Here is a 27402-nt window from a genome sequence, read left to right on the forward strand (position 1 = left end):
AATATCACCTCAAAAACATGTCTTGATAAAATGATGGGCGGGCAAAATCTTTAGTAACCTCCCCTTTGGTTTCCCCAGAGGAAGGTTTGCCACTGATTTTGCCAGAGGGCAGCACCAGGCCCGTGTCTATGCACCACTACAGCCTCACTGTAAGCTGGTGCTAACGAGGTGGGTATACACACAGCACGGTGAGTGCCTACATCAGCAAGGTGTTTGCACTCGGGCATCGCTGCGTGCACAGCTCTGGGGACTGCCTTCCACATTCCCCATATGTCTGTCACACAGCTGCAAGACCATAGGCCAAATTATTCCACAGCCAAAATGCTTCCTGCAAGTAGAATCAAGAGTGCTTAATTAAGCAAGGAGCAAGCAGTGCGATAACAAAATTGTTCTTTATTTAGTTTACAATTAGGAGGGATTACTTATCCACAGAATTCTATGATTCAGTGACAGGTTATTGAATAGCAAACAGTGATTTAAGGCTAAAAGCTCCGAGCAAAGCCTGTTTTCTGATTTACTACAGAAACAAAAAGAATGTCAGCATTTTAAGCGGAGAACAGGGACCTTTTGTTAAAGGAATTCTTGGGAATAAAAACAATGGTTCTTTATAAAACATTGGTATCATATCTAGTTTCCCAGCCAAACTGAAAACACTAGCCACATTCAATTTTTTATGATGCTTAATTGAGAAAAAAAATCAACATAGATTTGTTTTGGTCAGCATAAGGTAGCACAAACTGAAATTCTTAGTGAAACACATGGAAAAGAATGATGCCTTGAATTCATTTTGATTAAAGTTTTCTTTTAAAAAACAAATAAAATATATTAAATATTTCAGTAGTGGAAAGCAGGAGTGTTATGAAGCAGTTAAGGGAAAACAATGCAATTTTATCATTACACAAGCTGATATCAAACTGCATGGATGCTCACAGCCTCATAATTAAATTGATAAACTGAAGCATGTGTATGGTAAATATCAGCAATGCTTCTTGCTCTTTCTTTGAAAGATGCTCTGCAATTTGAGTGGTGATTTTTTGATTGTATGAGCCCCTGGAAACAGAAGAGAAGAGTGAGTAATTCCATAATGTTGCAATTTTTGCACTTAGGTGTGAGAAAAGGCCAAAGCAGTATGCCATGGGAGAGTACTTGTTTGAAGGGCATAAAGAGATAATTTGGTATCTCAGTCAGTGGGCAGGTAATAGCTGAGCTCTACAAGAGAAGAGTTTCAGTGATATGGAAAAATTCACTTCACTGGAAGTGTTGAAGGTTGGATGGGGCTTTGAGCAATCTGGTCTAGTGGAAGGTGTCTCTACCCATGGCAGGGGGAGTTGGAACTAGATGATTTTTAAAGTCCTTTCCAATCCAAACTCTTCTATGGTTTTCTGACAAGCAGTCTATGGGGAAGGCAGTTGAAAGCAGCATCTGATAAATTATTAATCCCTCTAAGTATCAAGTGCCATCCAAAGAACCTTACATGTGGAGAGATGCACTGACCAGAAATATTTTTGCACTACAGGAAGAATAAAAGCAGTAGTGGGAAAGGTTATTTCAAAGACAAAGCAACACAGAGGAAAGATTGCTGTAGGAAGAAGAAAGATCCAGAAGATCCAGATCTTTGATCCAGAATAATTACTAGGATGGAACAAACATTGCATTTTATTTTCAAATGCATGAGGCAGAGTTTTTAGATTTTGATCGTATAATTATTGAATAACTTTGGTTGGAAGGGACATCCCGAGCTGTGACTGTTCACCCCATTCCTGCTCAGGTTTTTGATCTAATGTCCAGCTCATGATAAGCCCTCATACATGCTGGGAAATTCTGCTCCAAAAAATCCAAACAAACTGAAAACCTTAATCACTTCCAGACCTTTTGTGATAATTAACTAAGGAAATAAAAACCTTATGTAGATTTACTTTAGTCAGCATATGACAGCACGGAACTATTGGTTCTTATTTGAGGTTCTTATGCCATAGTTCTTAATTGTAGTCACTTCCATAGCAAATTGCAGAAAAAATAGGAAAAGTGCGATCAGTACCATGAAAAAAACACTTTGATGAGAAATACTGTAGGTATTTATTTTAATGTTGAATACACAAGGAGGGCGTGACTGCATCTCCTTCAGTCTCACTCAAGAGACATTTCATTCAGGTAGGGTTTTTCCAGTCTAAGCACCAGTTGCTGAGCCAAAGTAATTTCAACCCTACAGATCCATCCATTCATTTTCCCAAGTTAAATCTTCCTTACAGTTCTGGCCTGCCAAGAAAACGGCTTGAGCTGCATATGTACAGTGCAGTCCCCTGCAGGGAGGAATCACTTCTTATCTAGGATGAGATTACCCTCCTCATCTTTGATTTGAACTCGTCCAGTGGAGTACTTGGTTTCCTGTCTGCCATTGCTGAACACAGTTTTCACGGTGCCGTCTGGGTACTCCCTCCTCCTGAACTGCGCAGTGTGAATCTCTCTTTGGCCATCACTGAATACCACGATTTTATCTCCATTCCTGAAAGAAACAGCAATGAATGAAGTGATGAGAAAGCACTGTCTGTTATTAACCTGTCTCACAGAGTTGTCTAATGTAACTCAATCAAATTAGAAAATAATGTCAAGTGGAAAACCTCAAGATTTACATGGGATGGCATTAGAAATCTGGTCTCATAAAAAGACTCCAACACATAGTATAATAGCTAATGGATGGTGAGATCTGAATTGTACATGACTTCATGCAGGAATCTCAAGGCATTTTGAAGAAATCCAGAAAATCCATTTTACCACTGCATCCTTCCTCTTTGTCAGAAGAGACATGTGAGTCCTGTTGCTGTTTTTCTGATCTTGCATGGAGGAATAGAGAGACAACACAGATTCACAGAATATGACTTGGAAGAGACCAACAAGGATTATCAAGTCCAGCTCTTAAGTGAATAGCCCATTCAGGGGTCAAACCCACAACCTTGGTGTTTATTAGCACCATGCTCTAACCGACTGACCTAATCTCAGTCCTTGCCCAATATTAGAGGGGGAGCCAAGCACCTGGGAATAGAGCTCAGGAGCCCTCATCCTGAGTGCTTTAGTACCCACATTGCTAACACTGACAACTGGTGATCTCCCAACAGCTCTGGACAGTGTAAATTTACATGGAACTAAATGAGGAATATTTCACAATCATTTCGGCTGTGGTGAGTGGTCACCTATTATTCAAGGTGGAAGTGAATTTTCAGTGCCATATTCTTGAAAAAAAAAATTAAATTATTTTACAAATTCTTTTTCACTTCATCTGGAAATTTCCCAACTATGCAAAATCCAGCCACATTTCTAAATGTCAGTATTGTTGTACCTGTGTCCAAAGCCTAGTTCCCATTGTTTACACAGGACTTACTTTTCTACTTTTACTACTGTGCCATCTGGGAAAAAAGTTTCCTTCAGTCCATCACTATAGAGGCACTTCACCGTGTGATCTGGGAACACAATTTCTTGTGTGCCATCAGGATAATGCTTTTCTGTGGAAAGAAGATGCAAAAAGTCTGTCTAGTGTTCTTTCAGGTTGCTTTACACGAAGCTAAGTCAGGATTTTTTTTTTTTGGACATTGTAGTGTAGGATGGAAATTATATCCACAATACTGGTAAAAGAAATGAAAGAATCACATAATCATATAAGCAGAATTGGAAGACCTACGTTTACATTCCATTATTGTATTTGCTTTGAAGTGGTGAAGTGATGGAATATACTAAAAGTGAAATGCAATATACTAAATGTGAAATGGCAAGAAGATACCCAATCTGCTGGAGTCAGAATTCAGACCACAGTTTCATAACAGAAATAAATCTGCACAAACGCTCACGTTTATGAGCTCTTGCATACCTATCTGATTATTAGAGAACTGCAGCACCTCCAGGCCATCTGGATAAGCAGTGTGAGTTGTCTGTGCATCTGCATAATAATAAATCTGGAAGGAGAGTGAGATGATAGCAGCATGTTCACAATATTTGCATAAGCAGATTCAACCACAACAATGTGCTCAAAAGTAAACCATCTTTAAAAAGTCATTTGAAGGTCATTTGCTGCATCTGCCACGCATAAAGTCGCTATGTTCACATTGCTGTTCCTTCCTCTAATTCACACTCAAGGTTGTGTCTAGATGATGCTACTTTCATCTCTGTAGTGTGCAGGAGAACAGTGCAAACAGGAGAGTCATCCTCCCATCTCTTTGCTCTGGCTCTCCTCCTATTAATTAACTATTAATTTAAAATAAACCCAGTGCTGCCAAGGCCTCACTTATTTCCACTTTAGCTCACATTAACTATTTATATTTACATAGTGACGACAGGGAAGAACCCCCTGTACTACCTATTCCACAAATGTATAAAAACCAGTCCTTTCTTCAGATGGCTGCCCATGCCCCTTGCCTTCATTCAGTCTCCTGCTTGGCCACCTACACATTTGTTCCTTCTTTCACTGTTACCTTCACACTTTTCCACTTTTTTCTTTGTGGATGAAGCAGTTTCACTGCTCACTGTTGTTAAACCAACACCCTTCCTCATCAGTTTCTCCCAGAATTGATAGATCAAGATAAATTATAGAACCTTACTGCAAAATAGTTTTATTTTCCTTGAAGAAAATGAAGAGTTACACACCACCCTCTGATCCGGCATGATCTTCTTTACATCTCCATTGGAAAAGCTAATCGTTGTCATCCTTTTATCAGCACTAATTTCCTTTTTAGTACCATTGCGGAAAGTGAGGATTCGGCGTCCATCAGAAAGCACCTCTTCTACCTTCAAACACACAGAGCATCCAATGTAAATTAAGTCAAAGGAAATGAGCAGCATTGCACTGGCTTCCAATTAAATTGGAGCTTGAAGGACGTCATGCTATATCTTTGTATTTCAAAAGTTATCTCTGCAGAACAGGCATTAATTTTGACTCATTTGTCTGTAAGAGGCCGAAAGACATTTTCTTTTCACAAGATGAACTTACCTGTAGCACATGTTTCAGGTTCTCACCCCACCACTTTGTTTTAATGTTAAGCAAAATTAGGTGCACAGCCCTGTGGCAATAGGGAAGACAGTCGGGTTTTTTCCTGACCAACCTTAGTAAATTATGATCCAGACTCATTTCATATATGGTTGTGCATCTTCCACAGAGGTCACTTGAGATACCTGGTTCTGGATTGTCTGAACCAAAATGATTGAACTTCATGCATTAACAGAGATTGATGACACAGTAGTTTAAGAACCATTTCTTTCCAAGTAAACCTGGATGGACATTAAGTACTACAGAATTCATTTTGGCTGCATACACAGACCTGAAAATTTGCTTGAGACTTCTTATTCACAGCAGGCAATAATTCCATTAGTGTGCTCTTCTACAAAAAATACACTAGTCAGAGAAGACTTCATACCCAGCATAGCCTCTGGTTAATCAGTTTTCCTGGTGTTACTATAACAGTTGGTTCTGTTCAGCATAGTTTAATTCATTTGGTGAAGTCCAAAGAAGTAAACAATCAGAAGATGCATTACAGCTTTGTCATATGGTTCCAGTTTTATCAGAATTCCCACAAAAGGGAATATCTCCCCCCCGCCCCAAAAACAAAAGCTATTTTCTCTCACCTTTCCATCATGATACTCTATTTTTTCCTGCACCTCTTCCTCATGCTTTCTTCTTTCTTGATGTAACGTTGACCTTCTAGATAATATTGATTTTGGAGGCTACATTATGAAAACATCACAGTTATATAAACAGAAATGTTTTAAAAATATGTTTGTTAACTTAAAACAACTGTGCAAAAAACTTATTTACTTTTTCACACAGAGGAAAGATTCCCTTCTTTCTGGTATTGCCTTGTATTTGCAATGAATTTTCATATTTTATCTGCAACTAGAAATGTTGCATATTAATTGTAGTTTTCTTCAGTTTGCAAAGCAAAAGTAGCAAAACAGAAGTCCAAAAATGAGATTATAAAAGTGCATTTTGGCAAAGTTATGCTGTAAAAATGGAGAGAATAAACCCAAGAACAGAGAGCAGAACTATCTCTGAGTATTGGTTTACTGATTTACGAGGAAAGGTACTTGTACTAGCTAGAGTCACTCTTCCAAAACAAATTACATGGCTCTTAGCTGCTAGGTAGTGCTCTCTGTGTAACTAAGGGCTATTCTGGATGTTATAATTCCAGTTTACCATTACCAAGAGTGCTCTTTGCAGTCTGGCATAGTAAAGGAGCCTTAAGTTAAGTGACATCTGGCACACAGCATCCGGGGCAGTTACAAGCTAATGTTAATTACAGTTTGAAGATGTGGTGAATTTTGAATTATGGGATCCAAAGGAACAGGGAGAACTGCTCCCCACAGGACAATGATGTGCTTCAGTAAATAGCTATAAACACCATGCTCAAAGTTCCCAGATCCATCCCTAAAGCTGTGTCTGCTACATAGCATAGGAAGTGGGAACAGAATATTTTCTTTTTCTCGGTGTGTTTTATTTCTGCTCAAAAATGGAAAGAACACAGCTGCTGCTCACGTAAGAACTAGAATCATAAGTAGCTCAAACCTTTGTTTGAGGGTCCAGAGAAGCAGGAGAACTGTCTGTAGATACTTTGTTGCCACATGCAGTTATGCCACTTCTCCTGTGCGTAGTCACAAAAGCCACTTTATTCTGAGCTCTTAGCAATTTTTCTGTCTTTTTAAGAGCTTCTTCTTCCTGAGGCAAAATTAAAATATTAACTAACAACATAAATCTATTATTGTTCAAGAGTTGTGCAGAAATATATTGATAAAGACATCTATCCTATTATTTGAAAGCCATTGCAATATTGTTTTAAAGACTGCACTATATAATGAGTAAAGGCAAAAAAATAAAGCCAGGAGAGTATTGTTCCCAAATGAATGGGAGTTAGCATGCTGTATATGAAAACTAATACCACAGACTCACTGTAACCCTGTTTTATAGAGTTGCATGGCAAAATACCTCTGTTTCTTCGTTGTTCTTGCAGGGTGCAAAGCTGCAAGTGTCATTGCTGTGGTTATGTGAGAGGGATGTGTCTTCTGAGCTATATGAAATGGGCAAAGGTGTCCCTGTAAGAAAAATCAAAGAAAAAGGGGTCATTGAAAGCATATGAAAATTGCTGAATCACATTTCCATACATATCTCAGGCTTTTTAAAGAGGCTGTCTCTCAGAGTCTTGCAACACATTGCTTCTTACACTGATAATGTTTGCTAACAGCTTGTCCATCTTCCCAAATGTGCTTTGTCCTGGACCAAAATGAAATGCAGTCCACACCCCTTCTCCCACCTCCTGAACCTCTGGGACAACAAACTCAGTGACTACGTGGGTGACAGCACAGTCTTCTCTCCCTCTCTTGTAAAATATAAATTTGGCAATACTTCTAAGAATCATAGGAGTGTTTTAGTGACTGACATTCTCTGTGAGTCAAGAGTTGGGGACCAGTGTCTCCAAGTCATTTGCAGACCACTTTAAGCAGGCAGGAAGTTTCCATATATCTTACCTTTTACACAGGAAGATGAGCTGGGCTCCTTAAAACAACCACTCAGATGTGAGACAGCTCCAGGTGATTTCCTACCATTATACCTTCCTCCAGTAGGAGAGAGCTGATGTACAACCTGAAGAAAAATGGAGAGGCCCTGGCCTACAGTCGTGCTTCACTTTAACACGGGAGCTATCAGTGATATGGCAAGAGCATGCTGTACACTTCTCCTTCCTAGGAGTTTAGCTGTCTGTGTGTGGATATTGTGCAGGTGTCTAAGCTTGGTTCAGAATGTTGTGGAGTAAGAAAGGAGGGTGGAAGATCTGGAATAAGTCTCAGACAGGGCCAAGTCCCCCCACTTCCCCCATCCCTTCTCTTGGGAACTGCACTTCATTTGCTCCATGGTGGATTGCACTGCAGTAATGTCTGTGCCTGGCCATACACCTCACTGATCCAAATCCCAGCCCTGACCCATGGGATGACTTCCTGTCATGACCCCAGGTCTGTCTCATCACTATGGGCTTTGACAATGGGGATTTTGGTCTGGCCCTCCCTTGCATCCCCAGCCTGCCCTCCTCCCTGGCTGGGGCCGTGGGATAGGCACTGCCCTGCTGGACTCCATGAGTTGCCTCTAGTGCTCCAAGCCCCTGGCCTCCCTGGGAACCACTGGCCCCTGCAGTCCCCCAATGCTTGGTGCACGTGATCATCCCTGAACATTTTCTGAGGCAATGGGGGCAGGTTTCAGAGCATACACCCATACTCAGGCCTGCAGGTGTCTAAATATGTATGAATATTCAATGTATGAACAGTCTCTAAGATAATTTCTGACAAAAATTCTGCAGTTCCAGGGAAAGAAGACCAAGCAGCAGCCATGTGGCGATCAGGATCCCAATACAGATTATGAATTATATCATAAAATGAAAATAAAGGCAATTTAAATAGACCTTGCTACTGACTTACTTTGTCTGGTTCAAAAGGTGTCAGTCTTCCCTGATGAGGAGTCCTCCTGCCAGTTGGTGTCGTGCTTCTACCAATGGAGCAGTTAGATGATTTCTTTTCTTGGTGTTCCTTTGTCACCGATCTCAAAGGATCAGCTTTTTGCACAGAACTATTTATGCCCTAAAAGATGTAAATACATTTGTATTAAGTTAATATATACATCTTCAAATAGTATTAAAAATCCTCCTACAAAGGATTTAACCATCATTAAGTGGTTAAAACTTTCAGAGAAGGTTTAACTGTGTCTGTGGGTGTATGCACAGAGACATGCACAAGGACACACACACATTTTATACATAACTCTGTATTTGGGGCCTTGTTTTGCTTCCCACATTTCTCTGTGCCTGGACAATGATGCAAGTCAAGGGTAATCCAAGGGGCAAAGTGTGAGGCCAGCAGCTGCTGTCAGGCTCTCATCCCTCAGTCTCCCCAGCGTGCCAACAGCAGGAAAGATAACTCTCTCTAGGTTATCACAACTGAGATGAGCTTAGTAAAATATATTGCACAACAGTTCATTTTTACTTGCTGGATGTCCACTCTTTCTATGTTTTGTTCTTATACATCTCCATCAATCTAGGCTGACACAAGACTTATAGCACTCTAAGAGAGGTGTGAGCCACAGAAGGGAAATGAGAGGCAAAAAGTTTCAAACAAACTATAGGAGTTATTTAGACTGGAAAGATCAAAAGCACTTCTCCAATTTTTCATGGAGACTTTAGAGAAGAGCACGAGGAAACATAAAATATTCCTGCATGATCACCAGGAGATACATGGGGTTTACAGGATTTACACAATGACTCTCAGGCATTTGCAGTTGCCAAGAAAATATTACATTGGTATGGCAGGAAAACTGAGGCTGTACTCCTCCCTAACCAAAACTTTGAAGTTACTGTACCTAGTGTAGGATTGCCTGTCAATATGAGACAAAGGCATAGTCTCACTGCCCACGTTGCTAAATTGTCCCAGAAATGGTAAGGGATTATGTCACTGTCTATGAGAATTGATAGCAGAAGAATCTCTAAAACATTGAGCTGATGAATGACTAGAAGTGAGTACATGATGGTAAGAAACAAAGAAACAATCAGAAAAAGTTGGAAATGGCATCAATAGCCCTGATTTTGAAATGTCTCACACACTGAAGAGTGGCTGTTTGAGAAGATGCATGTAAGTTATTCATGCAAAGAATATATTTGCTATCAGCTTAATTTACTCAAGTTCATGAGCTATTGCTCAAGGGATGTGGGACTAGCAAAGCACAAACGGGATGACTGCACTGCTCCTTCTCTGATAACAACGAACAGTGTTTGACAGCTGTAAACATTTTTGCATGTGATCAATGAAATTTAGGGGATCTGCTGTTGCTGTGATGTCCTATTTATATTAATAAATGACATTACAATTTAATGTATGCTCATAAGGAAGGAGCCAAGAAAGAAATCCTATTGCAACACCAGAAAATTGTAGGATTTTACAATCCTCCAAGCATAAAATGGTTCTCAGCAGGAGAGAGGCAACTGATTAGCTCTTTCAGACAAGGTTGCTAGAATGTACATAAATTAATAGAATTTATTGTTAAAAAGAATATTATTTATATTTTACATTTGGTGATATTTTATGCAGGCAAATTCTCTGGATATGCCTGAGTTCTCCAAACATATTCAGGATTCAAATACAAGTGAGTGGGCAAAATGTCAAAATATGCCTGGGACTTCAGCTTGAGACAAATGATGTAGAACTAAGGACCTTTAAGACTATTTCTGATGAAGAGATATTAGCTCAGAAACTGCAGAGTGATAAAAGGAAAGAGCTCCTAATCCATCATTTCATTTCTAAATATCTCAAGAGTGAAACTGCCAAATGATTTAAAAGAACTTGAAAAGCCATTGGAGCCGTTTCACAGCAGCTCAAACCAGTTTCAGCCCAGATTGCTGGAGTCCCACTCCTTTTCTTCTGTCCCCAGCTACGTGTTTCTGGTCCCTCCTTTATGAGACGTCAGCAGCCATAGAGGGGAATTTACCTGGTTCATTGAGTAGAATCAGGCAGAAATGAACCATTTTTTTGCAGCCTGGTTAGTTTTGAGCCAGCTGGCTCACCATCTTCAGAAGGTGCCAATAGGGCTACAGCAGCTCAAATATTCATCAGCTTCAGTGAGACACTAACATGTGGCAGCATTTGTTTTCCTTGTGGTTTATTACAGAAAGAATGTTGCAATTCAAGCTTTTAAAAAACTTACGTAAGACTTGTAAATAGAAGATACTTCATGGCAAGATGGAGCCAGAGAGAAAGTAGAAGTGTTTCCATGAACACAATGAGATGCATCAGCCAATTCAGTTGAGGGAGCATCCATGCAGAACAGTGTTAGTACTCCAGCTTGTTACACATGCCATTGTAAAAGCCCCTGATTTCATTTTTTATGCATTGCATACATTAGTATACCTATTTTTAAAGCAATAATGTCAAAGGAGTCGAGATGGGCTTACATGAATCACATGTAGTCTCTATTTTCGTTCAGAGGAATGTCATTCTAAGAGATCATTTGAAAAATCAGAGCCAACATTGTGTCCCAGGCAACCACTGCAACCTTGCTCTGCACTTTTTAAGAAACTCAAATACTAAGCATTTGGACTAATCACACATGACTAGGTTCTTGATAAAGATTCTCTCAATTCCATCACTTTCATAAACAAAGCCATCAAATTATCTCAATTTTCTTCATTTGAAATATGTGGATGACCAGTAAATGCAGACCCTTGATACAAAGAGGTTGCAGGATTGGAGGAAGAAGCAGCCTCCCAAAATGCACAAGGTAGACAATTTTTTCCGATTTTCACAGAAAATAAAAAAAACTAATCACCTGGTCAGCTGGTGACAACAAAAGAGGTGTATCTTAGTTATGAAGGTTGACTTCATAAAAGAACAGGTACGCAGCTCGTTTTGGATCTTTGTCATGGGAGCTAGCGAAGAACAGTTTGAATTGCCATCAGTGACACTGATGGTGCTCTTGACAAAAGCAGGGATCTCTTGACATTCCTCTAGTCCTACAGATCTGTGCTATCAGGAAGGCAGTGAAGAACAGGAGAACAGAAATATGATGTTCTCCTGGATCTTCATGCTCAACAATAATCAATTACATTTTCTAATGAGCTTTTGCCTCCCAGCTGTTAATACCTACAGTTCTTCAACAAGTTGTCCCAGAAATCTCTCACTTGCCAATTCCCCTAAATAAGGATCTCTTATTATCTTCAAATATCAGTTTGTGTCATGCAGAGTTTGCATTCCCCCTAACAGATGAAAAACCTGAGAAAAAGCAACAAATACTCATGGATAAAGCAGTGAAATTCAAATGCTATGAAAGTCTGTCCACATATTCACAGACCTTCCCTGCTTCAGTTAGTAATTTGTGAGTAAGAACATTCATAGGCAAGGAAATAACTTGCTCAAAGATCATCAAAATCCCTTGCAAGATTAGACAGCAAAATCCATCTAAGAAGATTGGAAGTAAGCACATTTGACCTTGACTGAAGTATTAAGAAATGCTATCAGTATACTTTTCAGCAGAATTCCTTTCCCCTCCTCCCACTTCTGCTCCTGCCATGCAAATGAATTAATCTTTTTTCACAGAAATCATTAAAATCTATCCAGAGCTGCATGTTGGGCAGGAAACAGGCAACTTGTTCTTGCCAATGAGCTGCATTCAGAAACAGGTTGTTTTCAGAAGATCCATATTAGTAAATATTAATAATTAATAAATATTAAAAATTTTGGCCCATCTGTTCATTCTTGCATGTTCTAAAAGAATTGCTAATGATGTGCAGTTAAAATGGACATTTTTCTTGTCTCACTAAAGCACAACTTGAACTGGACAGTTCCTCACCAGCTATATCATGTTACAGTACAGAGATCATCCTTAAAAGTATTATAGCATTATTCTAATACTTAGGAGTATTATTATATCTTTTTCAGAGATGCAGAACATCTCTTGGATATGGGGTTTGGTTTTTACTTCATAAAATCATGTCTTCAAAAAAATCTGTATCTTTAACCTGTACTGATCATTATTCAGACTTGCTCGCCAATTGTTTTTGTACATATCCTCAAATTCTATTAGCTTTGACGGAAATAAGTCAAATGGTAATTATTGTTTTGCCTTCTTGGTTACAGCTGATTAAACTCACCAGTCCAAGCTAGCTTTAACTTATACATGTTATACATGCACATCTTCTTCGAATCCTAGAACCATAGAATATTTTAGGTTGCAAAAGACTCTTAGACAATCAGTTCCAGCCATTGACCAAGAACTGTCAAGTCCACCACTAAATCATGTCCTAAAGTGCCATATCCCCACTTTTTTCAACAGTGCCAAGGATGGTGATTCTACTACCTCCCTGTTCAGCCCATTTCAATGCCTGACAACCTTTTTGTTGCTCACAGTTATGCCATTCACTTTGATGTGTTCCTACACTCAATTTCTCAATTTTGGATAGAAATAGTATCATAGTTGGTTTTATCTATATCCAAAAATTCATAATTATCCAGATTCACAGGATCTATGAGGGAAAGCATCCACCTGCTAACAAAAGACCTCAAATGCAAAGAAAACACAAGTGAGTCCCCACGTTCAGATCTATCAGTAAAACACAGATTTGGGGCTTCTGTTTAATATTCCTTTTACCTGCGACTTCAGTTCTAGAGTCAAATAATTGACAGCCACTCTATTCACTATAAAGTCTATTTGTGCATTCAGATCAGATAAAGAGCATGTGTCTCTGTCAAACCTTTTAGAGTTCACTCAGGACATCTGGGAACCATGCCCACCAGTCTAGCTCATGCTTGTGCTGCATTCCAGTTGGACTGGATCCAATGCTATCTAGATGGTGAAAGCCCAGATAGCAGCAAGCCCAAAAGTCTGCTGTCCTCAACTTCTCCCTTCTCAAAACTGTTGCTGAAGTCACAATTTTTATTTCACTTGGCTGTGTGCCATAGCAGGAAATTTTCAATACCTCTTTTCATATCTGGCACCATATAGAATTCTCTAAAGTTACTGTCTAGTGACTTTCAAAACACATGCTGTCATGCTCACTATAGTGGAACAGTTTCATCCCTTCTCACCTGATATCTTTTACATTTTATTTCAGTCCCTATAGAGGCAGAGAGCAGATGAATTTCAGTAGAGAGGATGAATTCAGAGAGATTGCACACTTGAACAAAGCACAGATTTCAACCAAATCTGAGCAAAAGTAAGAAAAGGGACTTAAAATATCCAAGGTGCCCATAATATGAAGAAAGAAATACAAAGCCAAGAGAAAGAAAAGCATAAATTGATACTTAGATATCTATATTCTAAACAGTGAGATGTGCTAGAAATGTGGTAAGCTGGCTTTGGAGGAGAAGTCATGGACACACCAGCCAGAAACAAGAATCTCACTTGACATACCGAGTTAACTCGTCACAACTTGTAAAAATCTGAGTGGTTTTCCCACTGAGTTGAGCCAGAAGAAGGACACTGTTACATATTGGTAAGTAAAGCCTTGAATGGCAAAATACTAGATTTGTGGTTTGACAAAGCAAGGGGATTCCCTGTAAAATCAGCCTGTGGAGTAGCAGGTGCAATGAGCTCAGAGCAAACCTGAAAATAACAGACAATTCAGTTAGGTCTAGAAAACGGGGGAAAAAAGTTTTTTCTCCCACTACTGCAAAACCAGAAAAAAATCTAAAAGGAAGTTTGTGTAGAATGAGAGAACAAGCAAGAAAACATGACCATGCTTATACACACTTTCATTTGCAGAAGTTTTGATTCCAGGAACATTCTCTTAAATACATATTTGAAACAGTGGGCAAGTGACTACTCGCAATAGGGATGCATACTTTACTATTCACATCTCTAAGAAAGTGTTTTTGCAAAGATGTCTTCAGCCCCACATGAGAGATGCTGTGTCTCTTGTGATTATCTCTCCATGAACTTTCTTCTGGTTTGGATGAAGATGCTGTCCCTCGCAGAATAGCTTCTGCAACCTAGTGGAAAGTTAGTTATAAATATGTAATTTTGAGTCACAGCTAGTATCATCAAAGAGCCTTCAAAGCCATCTGGCTCAAACTTAAAGCCATTTTCTTTTCATAAAAATGATGATATTTAAACTCAGTGAATGAAATTCCACATGTTGTTCTGCTAGGGACTGAAGGTTCCCACTATCAGACAAAAAACTTTGTAGGTACCATCCTAGCATCTTCGTATACACCATCCCATTATGACTCTCACACAACAAAAACATTCAGTGCTTTGGGTAGTGGTTCTACATCAGCAAAGCAGTAGTAATAAAACAGAAATCTGGCCAAAAGAAGAAGTAAGTTAGCTTTTCCTTATCCTGGCTTTTATTGGAATTTTTATGTATTTTAATTCTGTACCTGTGACTAATCTTTTTTCTTTCTGACCTTCACAATTTATAAAAGGATGAGCCATATGAGCAGGCAGGTTTGGGAAAAGTAAAAATAAAGTGAAATTTAACTTCAAATTACATTTCCAATGAAACTTAAGTGTTAGGTGAAAAATCTCATGAACAAGTACATTGCAATCAAATCAAAAAAAGAGACACAAAACTTCTTCACTCCAATAAAGCAAATGACAGGTTAGTTTGTGGTTCTAACACCTTTTAAAGATACTTTACGAGAAATTAGGTTTGAAAATTAGGGAAATATCTAAGAGTAAATGGCCCAATTTTATTTTTTTCTAGATTCATTCTGTGGAAGTGTAGGATTCATCTCATCAGACTATACCATCTAGGAGACAATTATTTTTTCTAGTTTCCTTGACATACATAGTATGAAACTGATCCCTCAAAGCATGTATTTTTCTCCTTTGAATACACACAGGGAAATGAAATGATCCACTCAACACAAATTTCTTTTTTTGAGTTCTAGTCTGAACCATTTAATTTCACCCAGACTTGCTGTCTCCTGTGTAATAAGTGTGTAACGTTAATTTCCTTTAACTCCCCTACAAGAAGTTACTCAGTTATATACTAAGGGAACAAGTAAAACCCTGCAAGTACATTAAACAAGTGGAATACTGAATGAAAAAATTACAAGAGACTCTAACCTACCATTAAACCATTTTGATTTCCAGAGTCCAGCAAAGACATTTACATTAGCCAGCTATATTTTCTACCCTGATTATCCCTCCTGCTCCATCCCAGCATAACTCTTATTCAAGAATCCAACTTGTGCCTCTGTAAGGCAGGCCACTGACAGCGTTTCCTTCTAGAAAGTTTACAGCATAAAATAAGAACTGAAATAAGATTTAATAGAAGGTCCAACTATATTTTTTTCCAGGCTGAAGAGATGTTTTATTAAAGAGGTAAATGGCACTATATATATAAAGAGCAGAATTATTTTCAAGAGGCTTTAGGTGGCTAATTTAGGCCACTGAAAGTAAAGTAAATTTACTGAAAGTAAATTACTTATTGTCATGGGTTAGCCAGCATAGTCCTGGAAGTGATGTTCTTGCAAAAGGGTGCTTACAGCTTCCTCTGTGACCTAACAGTGATGCCATGAAGATTTTTTGCCTTTTCTTTTATACCCCTGTTATACCTTTTTACAACTTCTGTATTCCTAGTGCTTTTTGCCTACATTCTTGGACTTGTTTGTCAAGCTAAGAGACTAAACATTTTAGAAGCTTCATAGCTAGGGATCAGTGTGCCCCAGACCCCAAGGTCCTCTCCAGAACACATTCTGTAAACCAAGATAGAACCATCCAGGGGAAGGTTCCTTGGGAAGGAGGGCTCACTTGAGCCTCTCATTGGGGAATCTTTGATAGATATGCTAATTAGTAAAACCTATAATGTTATACCCAATGTTGGTGGACACATAGACTCGGCGGGGGGCATCTCGATGCATATGACCTGGATGTGTACACCTAAGGATCCTTAAAAATAAACACCAAGGTAAAATCCCTTTTCCCCTTCTAACCGTGTATGACTCTTGATTTTAAGACCAGGTAAAGGCATCAACAGAACCTATCAGCTGGCCAGTTTGAATATGGACAATTCTTTGAGCCACTTAAAATTTTGATGGCCTCTGTAGTCCACATTTAAGAATGGACAAAGCCCTGGGGAGCTCTGTCTCGTTTCCGGTGCTGGGACATGTAGCTGCAGGGCCCGTATGGGGCCCACAGGGCCGGGCCAGGAACTGATGGGCCCTGTTCCACCCACGGCCCCCCCAGCCCTGCTACATGCAGATGGGCCACTCCCCCTCTCCAGTGCAGATGAAGATGAAGATTCAGCTGAAGCTGCCCACTGTCCGGCAAAGATCATGTGACCAACAGCGATAAGCAAAATTCCAGCTGCAAGGCCCGGGTGAGATTAACCTTTTTAGTGCAGTAAATTCCCTCTAGAACAGATGGAGCCTGCACACATTAAGTAAAGAAAGAAGAGCTGAAAACCTGAAGGAGAAGAAAGAGGAGATGCTTAAAGCTGAAATTCTGTTGTAAAGCTGTGATCTATCAGAGTACCCGTTGTAATTTCATTAAAGCATGGGGGGTGGAGCGTTCAACTTGTACTTGTGAGCAAAAGCACCTATGCTGAAACAAGCAAATGCTGAAGCAGCTGTGATTTGAAGAGAAATTTGAACAGGGAGAGGTGGAAGCGATGAGGACTCTTGCTCCAACTGGAAGGAGAAGACCTCTGTTCCTAGAGATATTCCCAGAGATAGTCTTAGAGATGAAGATGCTTTTTTCTCCCAGGAAAGGAGGAGGGCCTCTATTCTCAGAGATGGAAATGCTCCCAGAGATGGGTGAAGAGAACTTTTGTTTCTGAATGGCTCAACCTTAAAATTGTACCCCAATAGCTCAAGATTGGACCTTCAAAAGCAGTTGTGGGAAAAGCTGCAAGTCGTGGGAAGGGACTCGCATGCGAGCAGAGAACCAACCCGGGCGGCTGTCTCGTGATACTGAAGCCATGAGAGAATTTCTTGTGGAGATGTCTCCATAGCATGGGCAAGAGAGACTCCTCTCCCTAAATGAACTGAACAGGGTTATTATGGAAGTGATAAACAGACTGAACATCTCAAGGGTTGTCTTTTTACAGTGGGAGAAGGGAGAAAGGTGGGGGGAGGAGAAGAGTTCTGAAGGTGTGGTATGACTTTATTTTTTTTTCTTTCTTTTAGGTCTATTAATAAACTTCTACATATTCTGTCAAGTTTTGTGCCTGCTTTGCATTTCTCCTAATTCTTATCTCACAGAAGGTAAACAGTAATGAGTATTTTTGACCAAACCACTACACTTATCTAAACTCTCTTTCTAGTTAGTGGAGGGAGATATCTGACCTGACACAAGTGTCTAAGATGGGCTGGTTATATCATCTGGTAAAGCTGCCCACCTCATGGATAAATAAGGCTGCGTGGAGTAGGACCACACAAAGAGTGTATGTTAAAATGGCTTACTGTTGAGCCGACTTTCCCTGCTTCAGGCTAAGCATGGCAGGATGGAGGAACAGTATTCACACATGACAGCTCCAAAGAAAAACTACTGAATTTTTCAAACCCTATTAAGCAGAAAATATCTTCCAGTACCGGGGTCTCTGATTTTCTGTCCATGAAGTTCATAGCTTTAGGGTTTTTTTCTGCTTTCCATCTCTGATGTTCTGAAACTCTGAGCTCATCTCGAAGCTCCATGTTCTGCCTGGTCAGCAACTCAACCTGGTCTCTCAGTTTGCTGTAGGCAGCACGCCAGTAGGACTCAGTTCTCTTGAACTCCTCCTGCAGTCCAGCAATCTGCTGTTTTAATATCTATCAGTAAAAAAAGAAAGTGTGCCATGTCACTGCGTGCTCTGAGCTAGGCATGCCCACCTTACATATCTAGAAGCAAGCATGGAGCCTTCTGTTCTGCTTAAAGGTTTACAGTTTTAAGTTATGCAATTTGAAAACATTTGAAATTATTTCAACAATGAAAGAAAACCCCCCCAAACAATAAAAAAACACTGCCTTGGAAAATCCTATATTTAAAACAAACCAATTGTTACACAATGAGCAGAGAGAAGTCCGTGCTGAAGAAAATCAGGAAATTCAAACTAATCACGCAAATAATCAGCATTAAATGTAAATGCTTTTAAGAAAAGGCTAGAATACAAGGTATATTTTAATGACAAGAATGTCAGTTAATCAGATCTTCATGTGGTGAAAAGGGCACAAGAATAGTTAGATCCTTCTTACAAAGAGGAGGGGATTGCAAAGACATAATTTTCAACTGAATTGAAAATGAAAGTAATGAAATTTGGAGAGGACATTTCCATATACATCCATCTCTATTATTTTTGCCTTCTCCCTTCTTCCCTCACCCATGCTGATGCAAACACTGAGTCCTTTTCTTTCAGGCCACTCATGCTGGATACTGCAAACAGAATACTGGTGGAGTTGAGCTAGAAATGTGCAGTTTGCTCGGTAGTCAACCAATTGCCACATGCAACCCTTTCTCACTTTCCCTTCACCTGTGTGTCTGCCCACTTGTTTCCTGATCACATTCCAGAGCTGTGCCTGCTCTGAATTTGGCAGATTTCCCAGCCATTTTCAAGAAGCAGCAGACTTCAGAATTTGGGAGTTACAGAGATAAATAACTTCAAAAGTATTTTGGTTTTGTTTTGTGGAAAATTAAATTTTTGAACCTGCACTCATTAAGTTTTTCAGGGGGGAACAAAAGATTAAAACAATTCTATTAAATTTCATCTCTAGAGCTAGGCATAGTCAAGAAAGGCAATTATTCCCTGGCATAAATTCTAATTATTATTTTGTTTAATCCCAGGTGGAAAGAAAGCTGATATTTTAAAATATTGTTCAGAGAATACCTTCAAAATATTTTTAATTAAAATACTAAAATAGCCTCACTGAAACATTTCCTGCTGTAAATATTGCCTCTAGAGAAATATGAAACATAAAGAGAGAAAATATTCACTATGTGTATGGTCCAGAAATATGTATCTCAAAAGTATACAGATGAAAAATAAAGTATAGAAATTTTGAACAAAGTACTGTGTTGCCAGTTTTAATTGTCCTGAAACTTTTCTGATCATGAAATTAATTTAAATTGTCAGTGTGCTGTCAAATATATCAGTTTGGTTTACACATTCTTTTGCAGCAGAACATTGTTCCAGACATTTCTGAGCTTTACCATTGCCTATTCTTCTACTCTATAAAAATATATCTTTTAGCTGCCCCATCTCTGTTATTGGTTTCACATGGCATTTTTTTGTCTGTTTGTCAGTGATTCTTTTAGAAAATTGCCCCTTAGGTCATATTACGTCTAGCTGTTTTCAATAGCGATAATGGCCACAGATAATCAGAGATGACTTTATCACTAACAAGTCTGAAATAGAGGATTCAAAGAGATATAATCCCCTAAAGGAACTTAGAAGAAACCATGATAAACAACTTGGGAATGCTATTAGGCAAGTTAGAGTGTTAGACACAGAGCTAGATACCATCAAAATACCTCAAAGCCAAAGATCAGGGTAGTTTAAAGAAAAAAATAATAACAAATACCCAGCACAGGGACAAGAATAGAGAATGGTGGCCATTAACTGTGTTTCCCTTGGCACAATGAGTCCTAATACTAATAAGTTGGAAAGTTCACTATGCAGGACTTGGAAATTTTTCAAGAGTCAGCTCAGTTGAGCAAATCAGTACAAAGAAGTATGAGGAACATGGGAATATTTTAACTTCAAAAAATGGTAGGCACTACCTAATTTCTTTTCTTATACAAAAAAAAAAAAAAAAAGGAATGTACATTTAAAACACAAACCAAAGCAGTATCTTATTAAAATTAAACTCTTCACTGTATATCTAACTGTCCTAAAGAAGTAGCATGAATAATTTGCCATGTGTGGCAAATGGGAAGATTCAGGTAAAAACATAGGATGTCTGTATGAAAGGATTTTAATTGATGAGAACTGCATATTTATTCTAGAGAAGACAACTTACTTGCATTTCTTCTGACTTCACATGTTCTCCAGTGACTCTAGCTGCTCCTTTGAACTTGTTCTGGGCAATTTTTTCTTTCTGCAGTGGGTGAGCTTGATCTCTACTGTATTCCAAAGGGTGAGCCAACTCCTGTCTCCTGACAGTCTCGAGCTGGTCTATTCGTGTTCTGTTCATAAGGTAAGCAAAGAGTATGAAATTGGCATACGAGACTGTAATGAAGGACTGTCCTCAGATACACTTTCTTTGGGCATGATCTTTGGAGGGCTTGGGCATGTCCCTCATATGCTGATACTGCTGGGAGTGGCAACAAGTTATCAGCACTTGTCAAAATTAAGGTACTTCTCAGTGGGAACACTCATGTATGCGTTCAGCTGCAACATTTTTTCTATTTAGCTGCTGGAAACAATTCTAATTGAAATTTTTGACAATACAATGACCATGAACTTAGAGGCTTTTAAACACATTTTGTATTCAGATAGCTAAATTAGGGCAGACCTGCAGAAGGCACAGCTTGTTACCTGTCAGTGTATCTGTGAAGCCCTGCAATCATGCAAGGCTGGGGACTGAGATGTGTTTTCATCAGCCCAGTCATTACTACAAATCAGATTACCCATGGACCTGAATGAAACGGGATAAAGAATTTACCTTCCACAGGTAAATACGCTCCAAGAGTTAAATGTGGGTGTTCAGAAGAGATTTTTCCTTTGAACTCAATGTCTCAAGACATGACTGATCTGGAAGTGCACTTCTCACTCAGAAGAGTACAAATCTTTACATATCCTCCGAGTTTATTAATATACTAGGATCTAACTTCTTAGTTTATTTTTAATCTGACATGAAATTATTTGCTAGCTTCCTGCTAACAAGTAAAAAGTGAGCTTCCAGCTCCCTTTATGACCTACAGCCACCATCTGTCCACCACTATTACTCGAAAAGCAACATGAACTACGGGAGGCAGCCGTGACCTCATGTTTCCCTCTCAGTAATGGAGTTTAGCACCTCAGGAGCAAAATGTGGAAGTTCTCACAGAGACTAAGAGAAAAACAAACTCCCTATATCCTTCTGTTCTTTATCATTCGTTACCTACTTTTATTGTTGTTTTCTATTCTAAATAAGCTTGGCTAATATTCTGGTTAAAAGCATGCTAGAGAAAGCCTTAGTGACAGCCAATATAAGTATTAATTCTCCTCAAAATAATCAAATTGAATGAGCAAATAGAGCCCCTGTGTGATTATGTCCAGCCTACCACTCCTCCATACCCAGACCAGTTACTCTGAAATACAATGCCCTACAACAAAAGCAAGATGCAAGATCTATGTATAACATTTTCCACTGAAGACTGAACAGAACCGTGTTAAGTCAAGGCTAGAAAACAAACCCTGCCCTGAGGAAACACAGTAACCAAGGATACCAGGAGCACTTAAGGATACTTCTTTGGAGCCTCTGTCAAACAGTTCATAACCCAGCTATAAATTACAAATAGGAGCTAAGTGCAGAATGCAGATAGAAAATACATTAAAAGAGGCTAAGCACTTTGCACAAATGGAAATTCTTGCTTGCATGCCAGGCACACATCTGCATGAGGCAAATTGAGGCAGGGCTGTCTGTAAGGCAAAAACATACATGAAGCAAAATGTTTTTTCCAAGAAAAGGGTTTTCAGCAAGATGCAGGTGGGAAAAAATAAACCAACCATCAACACATTGTTGCTGTTGGTTCAAAAAGTGTGCATATTCCACACTAAAAGGAAATTGTGCATTAAAAATTGCAAACAAGCCACCCTTGTGGAAGGAGCAAGCAAATAACCATCAGCGAATCCTCTGGCTCATGCCAAGTGCCAGCTACAGGGGTGGAGCCATGGGCTGATGCCTTGAACACTCTCCAGGTGCTGTTAGGCACAAGATACACACAACACACTACATCCCAACTGGTTTTCTTCTTGCTTATATTATTTGTGCCTGGAAAGGTCTGAAAACCAAGTGCTTGGAAACAAAAGAATGAACAGATTTGGGCAGGTTTGAGCATGTCACGCTGCTCAGAAAAGGGCTTTGATTGTTTCCAGCGAGCACAAGTTGTCACATGGCACAAGTGAACTGCTATCAATGGGCAGTCATCTTGTGATCCTAACTGTTGGGGAAGATGAAACAGGAAAGCCTTGGAAATATGATTGCCTGACAAAAGATTTTGGGAATATGAAAACTACAGGCAACATCGAAATGAAAGCCACTTTTGAAATACCAGGTCTTAGTTACTGAACAACTAGAAAACAATGGTATGGCCGACTGAAGTAATCCCTTCTTGATGGAACAATACCCTCTGCTTGCAAACAGGTCCAAGGGTCAGAGCAGACCCTACTAGCTCAGCAGAAGGGGTCCAAAGAGTAGTTTTTAGAAGTTAAGATGTAACACTCTATGGTAATATAAGAACTCTTATAGGCTGTATGTAAATGCTATAGGATTTGTATCTTGTATTAGATTGGTTAGTGACAATTAGAATATTCAGTGCAGAAGATGATTTATTGTATTGTAACCAGGACTTCAGACATTCTCATTCTCTCTCTTCCACTTCCACTCATGCTCCTACTCTCTCTCTCTCTCTCTCTCACCCGTTCACTCTCTTGCTCTCTTGGGCCTGCTCAGAGCTGAGTCTACCAGCTCTGAGCAGTGCCCCAATACCCACGCCCTTTACAATAAACCGGCTGTGTCCCAAGACCTGCCTATAGAGATCTCTCGTCTCCATCCGTCACCGTCTACGTCCGGCCGTCCCGACTGGACCCCAGAACCCCCGCAACCTACAGTCTGGCGCCCACCGTGATTGCCGAGCCCACACCCATAACCTACAGTCTGGCGCCCACCGTGATTGCCGAGCCCACACCCAGCACCTGCAGCCTGGCGCACAACGTGATTGAACGCCCGGTTCAGCTTTCTCCATCTGTAGGACTTTTCTCCATGGACGGTAACTAAAAGACCAGTTATAGCCACCTAGAACTTGTCGTGAGCACGGCATACCGATGCTGCGCATCGTAATAGCTGGAGCTCTGTAATTCTGCTGAGGCAGCCTTCGAGCACAGGGTTTACCTGGAGCTCTTGGAGGCAATTGCCTGGCAGCCCTCGAGCACGGGCCGCCACTGCTGCGCAGCGGCCCCCTGGAGCTCTTTGAGGAGGTCTGCCGTATCACCCCTCGAGCACGGACACGCTGCTAAGCAGTACTGACCGGAGCTCTGCTGACGGAAATCTGCCGCACGCCCCGAGCACAGGCGAGTAGTGCTGAGCACCGCCCGCACTGGAGCTCAGTGCGGACCCACCCGTGAGGTCCTGAGCACGGAAAGCCGTTGCCAAGCGACGACTGAAATCGGAGCTCTGGGAAAGGACCGAAAAGCGGCGTCCTGAGTGCTGAGTGGAGTGCCTGGCCAGCCCCCCACGACAGACATCTGAGTAAGGACGCTGCTCCTGCGACATCACCTAAGTGAGTATCATACTGGTCTAAAAAATGGGACAAACCCACTCTGCCCATGACAGAGATCTCTATAAGCAACTTAAGCATTTACTTATAAGCTCTGGTCCAAGTCAGTTGCCTAAACACGAGCTAAAAAATCTTTTAGAATGGACCCGACTTAATTTCCCAAATGCTGACCGTTCAGCCGTCTTTACAAGAGACTTTTGGGACACAGTTGGAGTTAAGCTCTTTAATAATATCTCCTACCGGGATATGGCAGCCGCACAGCTGCTCCCAGCTTGCAGAGCGCTGGTAGAGCTGTTTGCCGCGGTGGCGCCGCCCGCAGCAGTCACCCCGCTGAGCCCGGTTCCGGCTGCTAGTCCGCCCCTTGCTGTCGCGAGCCCGCAGCGGAGCACGGCCCCCGCCCCTCCGCCGGACCCCGTGGCTCCGATACCCGCGGTCCGGCTGACGCGCGCCGCCCCGCCCCCCGCGCTCGTGGCCCCCGCGCCCGTTACCCCGGCCCCAGCCACCCCACCGGACCCTACGGCCCCTCCCGCCCCTCCCGCCATCCCGTTCCTCCCCGCTGCCCCATCCCCCGCGGCCCCCGCTGCCCCATCCTCCGCGGCCCCCGCCTTCAGTGCCAGCGTCTCCGCGGCCCCGCCCCTTGCCCCTGCCCCCCCGTGCCCCCCCCCCCGGTTCCGTCACCGCGGCTCCACCCCCCCCTGCTGCCGTCATTGCTACCCCACCCCCCGCTGCTGACATCATGGTGGCCCCGCCCCCCGGCGGTACCCCCGGCGGGGCCAGCGCCTACCCCCCTGCTACCTACGGGTGTTACCCCTCCCCCAGCCGCGCCGGTTATGGCCATGGCTGCCATTATAGCCGGCCCCCCCCAAAGCCAAGCGGCGACCCTTCTTCCAGCCCCCCAGGTCCCCCCCCCCCACACGGCGCCGATGATAGCCATTGTTCCATCCGCGTCCGCCGCTGCTGCGTCTTCACAGTCCCCTGCCGCTCCCGAACCACCGGTGCCTACAGCGCCGGTCACGGCCGCGCTGCTGTCTCCAGCACCCCCTGTGCACATTACCGCAGGAACCCTACCCCCCCACCTTGCCGTTCAAGCGCACACAGCACGCCCCGAGCGGTCCCCCGGCCCCGTGGCGGCACAGCAGCCGCCTGTGTCTACTCCCGTCTCTCCTGCCGTTTCTGTGCAGTTCCCCGATCCCCGCACACCATCGCTTGCGCTGGGAGCGCCCCAGCTCCGCGAGCCACTTGATGCCGGTGCCGCGCTGCCTGCACAGAGGTCTGCAGTCTCCTCCGTTCCTGCCCCTGCTCCAGCTACGTCTCCCGGCACTGCAGCCCCGTCTCCCGCGGCACCACCACCCACCCCAGCCCAGCCTACAAGCTTCCAGCAGCAGCACGCCGCCATCCAGCCACCAGCCCTCCTGCCTCCCGCGACCGCAGCCCCAGCCCCTGGTTCTGCAGTCCTGCCATCTTTCGCTTTGCCCGAACCGCCCGCCACACGGACTGCTGCCCTTACAGCCTACCGCGCGGACCTGATGACGCAACACGCGCATGCGCCATTGCTGCAACTCCCGGACCAGTGGTATCAGTCCGCTCAGACTTCTCCAACCTCAGCACCGCTCCCGGGACCAGCCGCGCATCCTCCCGCGACTCCGCCGCGCAGCTCCACCCCGCCTCCTCGCCCGCTGCCACCGAGATCGGCTGCACCACTCCCGAACTCTGCCGTTCCATCGCTACCCCCCGCCGGGTCCCATCCCCGCGCCGCAGCCGCCCCCGCCGGGGTCCCCCGACACCGTACAGCCGTATCCCTCCGCGCAGCGCAGCCTCGCCTCAGGAGCCACGAGCAAGGGGGGACCCGAGAGCAATAATGCAGCTCCAGTGGCAGGGGGGACAGAGAGCCCCTCTGCCGGAGCTGATGCTTTAAATCTAACACAAGTAAACTCTGAAAAGCAGCCAGATTTGTTTGCAATAAGCCCCAGAGTCCCGCCGGCAAGCGGCGGGGATCTTGCAACCCAGAAAGAGAAAACGAGTTCTGAAAGTTTGTCAGCGCTACCTTCTGAATCAAAAAATCCTCCAAAGTGCTCAGATTATTCTAAATTAACAGATTGCCATGAAATAAGACCCCAAATCTATAAAGATGAAAGTCTTAGTCTATTAACTAAGCCTGTGATAACTAGCCAACAGCCTGACAGTCCTAAAATGTGGGCTCCCATCTCCACTCTCCAAATTAAAGAACTAAAAAGTGCTGTAAGATACAGTGGCATTTGCTCACCGTATCTTAAACAACTGCCAAAAAGTACCCTAAAAGGAACACATCAAACTTTAAAACGCATTTTAAATCAACAGAAAAGGGGAAAAGCCCAGGCTACACCTCAAAGGAGGTTGAATAAAGCATTGTATGTTTTTAATTTCTTGAACAGCTCTGCAGAAGAGCCTGAACCCCCCATCTTTAGACATTTCCTAAACAACAAAAAAGCAAAACTGAAAGAGCACCCCCTAGTTTTAATCAAGAATCTAGAATCAGGAAAAATAGAAGGACCATACAATCTTATAACATGGGGGAAGGGGTTTGCATGTGTTTCCACAGGTGGAGAGCTCAAGTGGGTTCCAGCAAAAAAAACGTGAAGCTGTACCACGCATCAAAGCCCACTGTCTGTTCCACACTAGCCAGTGACCCTGCAAGTGGAAGCCAGGAAGCAAGCACCCAAACCTAAAGTGCGCAGAATCACCAGAAGAAAGCGATCTGCCAAAAACAGCTCAAGAAAATAATGGAGCTTTCTCATCTGCGCGCGTGCATGTTGCTTTTATTCTTATGTTTTAGTTTTTGTAGCGAAGCTTTACCTGTAAATCAACCAAAGACAAACTAAGGGACCTAGCTAACCAAATTACAACAGATAACTCGTCTTGGCTAGACAGTTTGTTTGATGGTTGGAGCTTTGCACCCTGGCTAAGGGAACTCTGTAAAATAGGCTTGATTATTCTAGTAGTAATAATTATAGTTTTAGTAGCAGTACCTTGTATACTTCAGTGTGTGCAAAAAATGACGAGTAAGACTATGTCTAATATCTTAATTGTCTGTCGAAAAGGGGGAGATGTTGGGGAAGATGAAACAGGAAAGCCTTGGAAATATGATTGCCTGACAAAAGATTTTGGGAATATGAAAACTACAGGCAACATCGAAATGAAAGCCACTTTTGAAATACCAGGTCTTAGTTACTGAACAACTAGAAAACAATGGTATGGCCGACTGAAGTAATCCCTTCTTGATGGAACAATACCCTCTGCTTGCAAACAGGTCCAAGGGTCAGAGCAGACCCTACTAGCTCAGCAGAAGGGGTCCAAAGAGTAGTTTTTAGAAGTTAAGATGTAACACTCTATGGTAATATAAGAACTCTTATAGGCTGTATGTAAATGCTATAGGATTTGTATCTTGTATTAGATTGGTTAGTGACAATTAGAATATTCAGTGCAGAAGATGATTTATTGTATTGTAACCAGGACTTCAGACATTC

General features: G+C 42.0%; 1 protein-coding gene across 1 annotated transcript in view; it reads right to left on the reverse strand.

The window, feature by feature from the left end:
• Positions 1-397: 397 nt before the first annotated feature.
• The window catches only part of LOC125323454 (centromere protein J-like), a 37921-nt gene continuing 10916 nt past the window's right edge, over positions 398-27402 (reverse strand). Inside the window, exons 7-18 of the mRNA XM_048298420.1 lie at positions 20440-20605; positions 18040-18255; positions 14344-14490; positions 8440-8598; positions 7501-7615; positions 6962-7068; positions 6545-6694; positions 5608-5706; positions 4633-4773; positions 3860-3944; positions 3377-3497; positions 398-2503 (exon numbers count right to left, since the gene is read on the reverse strand). Coding sequence (XP_048154377.1) covers positions 2314-2503; positions 3377-3497; positions 3860-3944; positions 4633-4773; positions 5608-5706; positions 6545-6694; positions 6962-7068; positions 7501-7615; positions 8440-8598; positions 14344-14490; positions 18040-18255; positions 20440-20605 — 1696 coding nt within the window. The 3' untranslated portion in view covers positions 398-2313. The remainder of the gene's footprint in view (positions 2504-3376; positions 3498-3859; positions 3945-4632; positions 4774-5607; positions 5707-6544; positions 6695-6961; positions 7069-7500; positions 7616-8439; positions 8599-14343; positions 14491-18039; positions 18256-20439; positions 20606-27402) is intronic.

Source organism: Corvus hawaiiensis, chromosome 3 (assembly GCF_020740725.1).
Source record: "Corvus hawaiiensis isolate bCorHaw1 chromosome 3, bCorHaw1.pri.cur, whole genome shotgun sequence".
NCBI classification, from domain to species: domain Eukaryota; kingdom Metazoa; phylum Chordata; class Aves; order Passeriformes; family Corvidae; genus Corvus; species Corvus hawaiiensis.